At 38.1% G+C, this 10894-nt stretch overlaps 1 protein-coding gene across 1 annotated transcript in view; it reads right to left on the reverse strand.

The window, feature by feature from the left end:
* The window catches only part of CLASP1 (cytoplasmic linker associated protein 1), a gene marked incomplete at its 5' end in the record, with an annotated part of 89311 nt that overhangs the window by 56024 nt on the left and 22393 nt on the right, over window positions 1–10894 (reverse strand). The window contains 2 exons of the mRNA XM_010185606.1: window positions 3484–3591; window positions 9281–9445. Coding sequence (XP_010183908.1) covers window positions 3484–3591; window positions 9281–9445 — 273 coding nt within the window. The remainder of the gene's footprint in view (window positions 1–3483; window positions 3592–9280; window positions 9446–10894) is intronic.

Consider the following 10894-nt stretch of genomic DNA (forward strand, 5'->3'; position numbering starts at 1 on the left):
GGAAGCCATGATGAATGGTTAGGAATTGTGCTTGCAGGTATTTTTCCACAACACTCTAGCCTATGCATAAAAAAACAACGTTAACAAAGAGAATGAGTAACCACAGAAGTATAAAGAGTCATACAGGGAGGTCAGCCAACCACCACATATAGGTCTTTGGGTTGGGTTTTTTCCCAGGTAAACACATGTACATACATATCGTTGCTATTGCTACTACCAAAAGTCTCTTGCTTTTAACAAGTTTTGCATACATGTTTCTTGAATCTAAGTACATACATGCAGAGATAGTCTGAATATGAACTTCATTCACTTATCTAGAATTACACCACATGTATACAAATTGTTAATAGCAATGGAGCACACACAGTAGCAGAAAAGCTGAAGCCAAATATAGCTCCTGCTTCAATTCCCAGTTGTCAGCAGCACACAAATCGCAAAATACCTTTGGAGCGGTTTTCAGTTCTTGGATTCAACATAAAGGTGAGTTCTTTATGAAAGTGAGATAAAAGCTGGTCCAGTCATTTCCAAATTACAGAAATTTAGTTTTTCTAAAGAGTTTTCCCCCGTGTCTAGCAATAACATGCTCACCTAGCTCAAAGCAACTGACCCAAGAAACTGACTGCTCATTTGAGCAATTCCTCACCACAGACTCACTGAAGGCCTTGTTGCTTTAACATCATTACAAGTACAGTCAAGAAGCTGAAAAAAATAAAGCAGAACCACCTTCTAATACAAATAGGCTTTGTCAATTATGCATATAATTGTGCAGTAGAAAAACTGTAATTCTTCTGTTTAAGGCAAAACATTCATAAATACAAATAGTATTCTAATAACAGAAATCAGCAAAGTGAGAAAAATAAAATTTAAGTTTTTTCCCAGCTGTGAGAGCTTGACTAAAAGCTATAAAGAATATGCAATGTGGCCTTTAACTACGGAGAACACATGCATTTATTCAAAAGAACAATCCCACTGACACCGTAACTCATGAAACATTTGCAGGATCAGTGCAGGATCATGGACTGAACCTCACAGTTAAGATTTTTAGCTCACAATTGCTTTCTCCTGAGCCATCCACTGTGCCCCTGTGGACAACACTGCAAGATCAAGGCCCACGAAGAAATAGGAATAATTTAAATTAAAAAAAAAAAAAATCACATCTCTACACAGAGTGTAGGGCGAGACTCTTCACCAGTGTTTCCTAACTTAGGAAGCAAGACGGTTGGTGCACAGACATGCCCCAGAACAAAGCAGAGCAATTTGCAAGGTCAGGATGTCAGCACTGACATTGACCATAATACCATTAAATGAAAGAATCTTGCTGCTTACATATAGCTAGTGTAAATATAATTCACTAATATACAATTTAATCTTTATAAGTAAAAATAGACCATGCACAGTAGGGTTATATTACCTTCGCAATAATGTAAGACTAACTGGGTTCTAGAAATACTGCAGTAGAATCATATTATTTTGGCTTAAATTAAGAAACAGAAATTTCTTTCAGATGAATTACACACTACATAATGAACAAGTTCATGAACATGTTTGAGCTTAAAGCATTTCAAAGAATACACAAGAAAAAAAGACAACAATACAACTATATTGGGCTACTATTCCATTGATACTTCCTCCTCTCCACCATACATTAATTACTTTTAATAACAATGTATTTCTAGAAATGCATTAATCTTCAGGTAATCAAATATCATGAGGTAAAATGAAATTACCCTCTCCCCACAATAAAGTTACCACCAGTGTACTAGGCATCTGGAACTGAAATTTTATACTCGGTGTACAAGTCAGACTCAGTGGTGGTGGTGTACAAAGCTCACACCAACTGTGATTCTGGTACACTGCATTTATTTTTCAGAACCAGGGCACAAGACAGTATTTCAGTTGATGTATTTTCACTACAATAAACAAAATGCAACACAATGACATAGAACGCAGACAAGTTAACCCTGAAATCAGCCTGCTTAAACACTTTGGCTGGAGAGAAAAAAAGCTTCGTTCAAAACTGAAGCTAGGCAGGTAACCATAAAAATGAGCAGCAGTTGCACATCTACTACCCCTTTGTGGCTCTGGTATTAAATCAGTTTCATTTAATCAATAAAAAGTTAGTTAATCTATTTCTCTTAAAAAGATATGAACCAAGTTCTAAATACTAAGTTGAACTACTCCCATTTTTCACCCAAAATTGAGATATTACAGATAATGCAAATATATTTTATAGCTCAAAATAATGACATTTTCAATCCAAAAGCCTCTCTTAATATTAACTTGATGTTTCCACTCTAAACGGTTGAAATCAATGGGACTTTTGTCAATGATTTTATATGGATGAAGACAACCAGCTTCTGCACTGATAGCCAAATCAATGACAACATCTATGTACATTTAAAAGATTAAAGTACAATAATCAAGTATGAGAACCAAATGGGAAAATTTTGCCCATTTGTCTATATTTTTATAACCTTATCTCACTATTGGATTAAAATTGCAGAATTAAAAGCAAAATGCCATCCTACTTACACTCTTATGTCATATACCTGTATTTTGTCAGTATGTGCAGAAGAGATCCTGTAATCCCATTCTCCAGCCTTCATGAAATTTCAGAGAGCTTCTTTCTCACTTCTAATATCACATGCACAGCTATAAAATTACTACTTAAATGAAGAGGGCCTGGAGATCAACTATATTTCATTATGTCTGAGATGATGAACAAATCTTTTGTACAACAAGTAATGTATTTGGTTGAATATATGATACAGTATTTGATCAGAAATATTAACTATCTTTTTTTTTCAGTATTGTGCAGAAAACCTTCTGCATGTGTTAAGTGTAGTGAGATTTTCTATTTGCACTGTACACTTAAGCTGCATGTTAATGATGCTTCTTTAAAACTTCAACTTTTCTATTATTTTAGGCTGCTTGAAAAAGTCTCCTACAAAAATAGCATGTACCCCTTGCTAACTGATGATTGACAAGTCGTGTAAAACCTCTACAGAAGAGAGCTCCTACCTCTGTTGGAGGATTTAGTATAGAAATTATATATAGTTACTGTACCTAGCTCTAAGAAAATCAGATCATGAATAATTAGAGTCACTCAGCAACAGTCTACGATCCTATAGACTACTTCACTGTGACCTAGAAAAACAGAGGCTTCCTCTCCTGTAGATTTCCATCGGTGCTGTAAAGTGAAGCACAGCAGCCCCGTACAAACCAATTTAATTAAACTAAAAATTACAAAAGTGCAAAATCTAAACTATTTTCCTGCTAACAGTGAAATGCTGAGAACCAGAATTGAAGCATGCAGAAGAAAACAGAAAGGGAAAAGGGTTGGAAAGGGGGTGCGTGTCAGGAATCCAACAGAGGACAGGAAATAGCTCATTCCACCTGGCAGTGTCTTGAAAGGGCAATCAGAACAAGGGAAAAGGAGAAAAAAAACTGACCCTTAAAGCTCCAACACCTACATATACTCACCAAGTGGAGGGAAGCCCCGAGCAGGGCTTGTATCTCGACTGCTCTCACGGCTGGTATCACGGCTGCACCCCTGACTCATGCTGGGTCGGGGGATACGACTGCTCCGTGCTAGCATGCAGCATGGAGAGTTTCAGAGAAGGTGAACAAGTTTAATGAGGACAGAAAGCTCAAAGTCAAGACACATTTCTGTTAGTTACGGTAATTATAACATTAGTAATTATAATTTGCAGCAGCCTGCTCAGGCTCTTTACAAACCAACTACCTCACACGCTGAGCTGTGTTTCTCATGTGAAGTTTCAGCAGCATTAAATGTCTGGTTGACAGTGTGTTTTTTTTCTTAAGCAATTCAAGTTTTGTTATTCAAGTAGAGCAGGAATCTTCAATCATTTAGGGGAGCTCTACTGTTACAGAACATGCAAAACAGATGAGGCTAAAAGAAACCCTTCTAGAATATTTTTTCCTTAATTATAAGATAAACACCCTTCTGGAACAAAACATCAGTGTTTTTAACCAGATCAAAATTTTGAGAAGTAGTCACAATACCAATACGCAAGTTTACATAGATTTGTCTTTCACAAGGATAGTTTTGTCATGAACAAATACCCTAAGGAAAAAAATGTGTATTGCACAGACTTGCAGAGATATTTTTCTCCAATGAAAAATACTGGGAAAAAGCATTTAGAATCTGAATACCTGAAAAAATTGTGAAAATATGGTTGGAATTTTAAGGTGGCAGCAACTTCAGGTCTTTTACAGAAGGTACCTAACTTTCGCTCCTCAAACAGTTCTAAAACCTTGCATTAACGGTTTTATATGCACACAGATTGAGACATATGCACACTTAAGGAGAGCTTTAAGCTACATTATTCACTTTGACAAAACCCCACCTCAACAAGACTCTTTATCTTTGGTCTGGCAGCTATCAAGCGTTTGGCCTAATAAGGCTCCTGCCTGTCAGGTGTATCACAGAAACTCATCCTATGCACACTCTTCATTTGGCCAAATGCAAAGTAGAAGACAGAAGATTAAGTTGCTGTCACAGTAAAAAGCAATCTCACTGCCTTTAGCTGGAGTTTTGTCCAAGTAGGAAAAACAGAGTTAGACCCTTAGAAGCTTGCTTAAGATCAAGGATTTTAATTTTATGATTTTATAAAATGAGTATTTTAGGTATTTACAATTGCATTATTCCTCTGCAAATTCTGTATCATTTTGATATGAAAGATGTTTGCAGAAAGTTATTTCATAAGCTGTATGCCCGGTAGAGAATATAATGTTTTCTTAGCTAAAAATAGCAGTTAATTGTCATGAGTTTATCTTGAAGAATTTAATAACTAAAGAGGGATTTCCTTTGCTGTTTTGAATAGGCAGTAGTGTATTTTAAGTGTTCAGGAAAAGTCTTCAAGGCATTTTCTCATGCTCAGAGTAAAATCCAATCCATCAGCTTTGATAACAATGGAGCAGAGGCACATACACATAACATAGTATTAGTACAGAGCAGGTTCAACAGTATCCTCGTATTTATAAAAATAGTGCCATTTGCATGCTTCAGAATATATATAATCTCATAAAGCTCTGTCGGTTTGTTTACAGAACTTAAATGCCTAGACTCAAGCTGATAAAAGTTCCCCTACAGTCCTTCTGTGGGCTCATATACACTGGATCTATTATTGCCCTTTAAAGCACAATAGTACAGAACAAAATAGAAACCTTCGTATTTAGGCTTTAAAATTCAAATACAGACTACTGCCAGATTCTTGGTTTGTCAGATCCTTTCCAGTTTTGCAAAACCCAGCTCACATCTCTCAGATGAATTAATGGTTCTGATGGTTGAACTCTGATGTCAGACAATACAAGGTGAGGTACTGACCAAGTTGATTAGATCATCGTAATGTCTAAAACTTCTGAGTGAGTTAGACGGTCTCTTAATAAATAAGACAGGCTAATATGAACTGGATGAAATTAGGGTCCATGAGTACAATAATCCTACCTCAGATGTACAAGGAAAAAAGCTGACAGGTGAACTACAGGTGAAAGTAACACCCCAAAGTCTTCCATACAAATACTTGCTTGAAACCAAAGACTCTCCAGAAAACTTCTCATTCTTGGGTCTCATGCTTATATGTAAATAATGGCAGCCTTCACATCAGGTTTGCACAAGCAGTCATTTCTCTTAAGCAGAAAAGATCTGTCAATCTTTTCTATAATAGAACCCTACTAAAACTAGCAAAGGCTCTTTAGAGAGGGAGAGATGTGAAAGATTAACAAAAAATAATGGATGCACACAATACATTCTCCTTCCATAAGAGCTAACAGCAGCTGCATAAAGTATGAAGAAAACACATTTTAACGGCATGAGAACAGACAATGCTGCAGATGAAACACAACACTGACTGCACAAAGCACCCAAAACCAAACACTGGGTACTTCATGAGTAATGGTCAAACAAAAGATTTGCATGTTTCTCAATACAAATGCGGAAAGCAAGGAAAAAAGTGATTAAAAAAGGAACTGAATGATGAGTCTGTTGTGAACTCCCAGGCACCTGCCTCACATTTTTACTGTTCTTTGTATTTTCGTGGGACACTGTCATTTAGTCTCTTGTACTGTCACAGCCTGTCTTTGCAGCGCAGGCAGCAGTCACAGAATAGACAGACATAAGTCTCAATTTCAGAATTCTCAACCTCCAACATCAGACAGAAGTTAAGTAAATGTTGTAGCAAAATTTATTAAAAGGAGTAGGCAGAATGAAAGCAGACAGCGTGTCCACAGCCAGCTCTGGAGTGGGAGCCCAGTACAGGACAAAGGTGGGTTGCTTTCAGTAAAGTCCCAAATTTCTATATGTGTCCTAAGCTCTACCAATTTCATCTGGAAAAGCAGATCAGTTAGATACAGTACACATCATTATTAAAATACACTGCTAGGCTGTCTTACACCAGTGGAACCCAACCCAACGACCAGCAGAACTCAATTGTGCCCCTGTTTAGCAACCTACCATTTGGAAGAAACCTGTATTTCATTAGCATGTGATTTTTAATGATTCTGAAGTGGAGACTAAAAATCAGCAGAATTTTTCTTTAAAGTGGTACAAGTATTTTAAGGAGTCTGAAAATGCTGCCAAAACAGCCACAGGAAAGCTCTGCAGTTGGGTACACCCAGTATAGGCAAGTCAAAACTTGCCTTCAACGTTCCAATAAGCAAACACGGCATAACTCTGACAGAAAAAGGTCTGCTGTGTGAAATGGATAACTAGCTGTGCTTGCTCCACTTTCTGGAGGATGACAGTCTCTAATCTCTCACTCCTTTCAGACCCAGCTGTGCCACACGCTCTGCTGAGCATCCAACAGAATTAACTTCAAGTAGATAAACTTTCAGTCCGTGGGAAATGGACATCACCCTTTTTGAGGACATCTTCTGCAAGAGGCCCAAAGAAAAGCTCAAGATTAAGAAGACCACAGTTTTTCTTTACCAACAGTGTACCATGACTAGTAAATCTCCAATGAGCAGACAGCAAAGGCAAGCTTAAAACTGAAGAGCGCTGAAGAGCAGGGCCATATAGGTAACCACGCAGGACCTCAGCGGGCCAAATGTGCCTTGTGCTGCCTCTAGGGAAACAATGTACTTCTTCAAGGTATCCAGCATAAAGAAGGAACATATTTCATGGATAACTGTGGTCATCATGGAAATCTAAGTCTGCAGCAAGGTACTGATGCTAATGGGGATCCACATGCAGAGGCTCTATCAGTTTGCCACTGCCCCAGAAGGGCCTGAAAAATTTCAGTGGATGGTTCCTGTATAAAGCCCAACTCATGCAGGGACCCACACCCTGTGTGGTCATGCCTGTGCACACAGCATTGGTCTGGCTGCAACTCCCAGTCGCTCTTGCAAAAACTACAAAAGTCAATGGATGAGCTGTGAACAGGATCCAGGAATTACCCATTCCTAACAGTCTGATTTGTACAATGATGCAACACTCACCGCACTGCAATGTGACCACAGACTTATGAGATGCTTCAGCCCATGGGATAAGCACATGTTTATTAAATACGTGAACAATCCCACAACGCCTTCAGTATTGCATGTACATTTGATGTCATGTGTGGTCAAGCATGTTTCTGAATCAGTCTCTGAAAAAGTCTATCAACATACTTAGGACCAAGGTGAGTGGGAGTCTAATGAAATGAACACATGAAAAAAATGACAAGAAAAGATAAGAACTGAAGCAACACAATAAGAAAGCATAAAATACTGTTAGCTACTATGTTATAAAGTAATAAATACAATGGAACAATGGTATAAAAATGACAGCTCAAAAGCTGTCCATCCAAGTCAGTATTACCATTTTCAAGATCCAATAAAGACACAATTTCTGCAACAGAGTGCTAAAGGCACCACAAGTGTCAGACCCTCCTGCTCCCACAACAGACTGAAAGAACAGGCTGCAGCCATCAACCTGGAGGGGCAGGTGGAAGCCACACATCTGACAGATCTGTCACAGCTCTCTCCCACTCAACAAATTCCACTTTCAAGGCTCCCATAAGATACCTGAAAGCAGGCAACCCAAGAGTGAGGATTTTACACACAGCAATTTCCCTTCAGATGCTCAAGATTGTTAGAAATCAGACCACACACTGTGACGATCAGCTTAAGCATATGTGATGGTACTATCCATCATTCTTTGTTTCCTCTTCAAAACAATGTTCTTCTGCAGAGTGACAGCAGAACAACTATCTCTAATATTTGGAAGGCTCTTTACATTTTAATAGCTATGAACAGAAAAGCACAACGTATTCATACACAGGCCATAAAATAGATCGGACACGAGAAGAACACTGAATTTGGAAAAACAATCACAATAAACATGTAATATTTTTATGAACCATAACAGCATATGCACTCAGGTGCTTTAAATTCAATATACATGAAGAATGAATAAGATACTTCTCTGTTAACAACATACTCCAAATAGAAAGGTAGCTTACATTTAAAATACAATTGCTAAGGCAACAGTTAAAAGGTTTAATTGACAACAGTAAGAATATTTCAATCAATTTCAACCTACTAGTAAATTTTTTTGAGATATAAAATAATTTAGTAACAGTATTTTTTAAAGTGTTCTTCCTCTACATAAGCTTCAAACTTCTGAAAACATTTTCACTTAAAAAAAGAAAACAGTATTTGTTCAGATAGCACACTGAATACCTTTTCACCTCAATTCAGATACACAAAAGTTTATATATAGTGATGCTTACTCACCTGACTTAAAAAAAAATGAGTCTGCTGATAAATTTGAAAATAAAAGCTATTACACAGTATTTACATAACAGTCACTGAGACATGAATACTGGAAGCAGTCATTAAAGCATAAGTGTAAAGTGCCATTTAAAAGTGGCTCCATGATATTGAGGATGAGAGAAGCAAACCATTTAAACTGCAAAATTTCTAAAATAATCCAAGGAGGTGCTCCCTGCCCTTGATTCCAACTGACTGTAAAGACTGCTCAACTCAGCTTCAGGACTAAGCTGTTCATGCCAAATGAGGTATTTTTGCTGTGATGGTTATTCACAACAATTTTTGCTGCCTGATCTAATAACATCGCTCATGCTGAATTTCAAACAGAAGGCATCTTATGACATCTGTAGGCCTACTTTGAAACTATAGCTTAACCTGCAAAATTAAAACTTCTACAAATCACATTAACTTGGCAGCTGAAAGTAACACACAAACAGCTGTCTAGTCAACAGGAAAGTCCCTCTTCCAAGCACACCAGTCAGTGTGTCACTGCAGTGACCGTTCTTACCTAGTCCTATTCTGTTGGGACTTGTCTCTCGGCTGCATCCCTGGCTCCGAGGGATCTTGCTGCGCTTCTCTGAAGATGATGGCACTGGCTGGACTCTGGACGTTCCACTCAGGCCACCATAGGCGCTTCCTAACAGCTTACCCGGAGAACTAGACCGGCTACCAGCTAGAAGAGAACAAGAAATGAGGAAAAAAGGCAATTAAAAAGCCCCAAGATTTAAAAAACTTTGACAGCAAAACTGGAAAACAATTAACTCTATCTAAGAATTTGATCCAAATCACTCAGAAAACTAATCAGAGTGTTCCCCGTGGGCTTCTGAAGACAACTAAGGAAGTCCAAGGACGATAAACGCTGACATCAGCCTATATGAATGACACTGCTCAGCTGTGATCAAGATCAAAGCAGGTATTGCAGTGTGTGAATACCCCAGTTGGCTTTACACATCCTCGCAAAGCAACATGAATTTGTCTGTATGGAGCACTGCACTACAGCAAGGCAGCTTCTGGTACAGGTAACCTGCTGCAAGGTAGCTTAGGCATCTTCACACTACACTGCAGTGGTGGCAATATTTTCCTGCTATTCCTAAGCTATTTAGTTTTCAGCTGGAGAAAATGTTTAGCAAGTTGAATAGTTGGCCTGCTCTATTTTTTCCTGTCTGTTTGAATAGGCTTTGGCAAATTTACATTTCTTCTAAGCCATGTTGTCTGCAAGACAGTCTACTAACCAAGGTTTATTCACATATTTAAATTCTAGTTGCAGCAGATATTTCTATCTGAAATAGTCTTGCTGTCTAACTCAATGAGCTGAATACTACTTTTTTTTCCTTCCGTGGATCTTCATTTGGCCAGTTGTTTGAAAATTAAGTAATGCAAGCTTAAAGATAATCACCAAGAACTGCGACAGTAACAAAATCAAGACTTCTTTTTGCTTCTTTGGTATACAACAATCACTGAAAATTTGCTGCTGATATGACCATTCCTGACATGCAATCTGTTTGCTAAAACAGTCAGGAAAAATACATTTGAAAAAGTTGCAAGAACACACTCAGACAAGCTCACATTCTGAACCAATATTCATGTTGAGTTCTTTTTGAAAAGTACCTACACATCTCACAAAAATTTCCATTCCAGATACTGTTCTGACTAGTGAGAGTTAAAGACTGTTCTTCTGTCTTAATTTTAGAAGATATGCAATGCTATTAATCTGAAGGACAATACCATAACACATGTATTATTTTAACTTACTTGCCCCCTCCAATTTCTTGGTTAAGCCAGAGCAATCAAACCATATACTCCAATACTGTATGTGGTGCTGGCTCCCCCCGAAAAGTGAGAATACTTGTGACAGATGCCAGTCTCTCACACAGCATCCACACCCTGATAGCAGATATTCCTCCCAGTTACGCTGCTGCAATCTCACTGATGTCAGCAGGGTTGCACTGAAGTAACTGGAAGAAGAATTTAGCACCTGGGGTTTAAGGTGCAGCAATGAGCCAGCTTCAATATGCAGAACGTATGCTTACCGTGTTTGATTACTATGAGAAAGCAAAGTCACTTGCCATACACATTTGGACTTATGACTTTAAGGAAATGCTTTTTAAGTCTCATAGTTAGG

Source organism: Mesitornis unicolor, unplaced genomic scaffold (assembly GCF_000695765.1).
Source record: "Mesitornis unicolor isolate BGI_N332 unplaced genomic scaffold, ASM69576v1 scaffold24495, whole genome shotgun sequence".
Taxonomy (NCBI): domain Eukaryota; kingdom Metazoa; phylum Chordata; class Aves; order Mesitornithiformes; family Mesitornithidae; genus Mesitornis; species Mesitornis unicolor.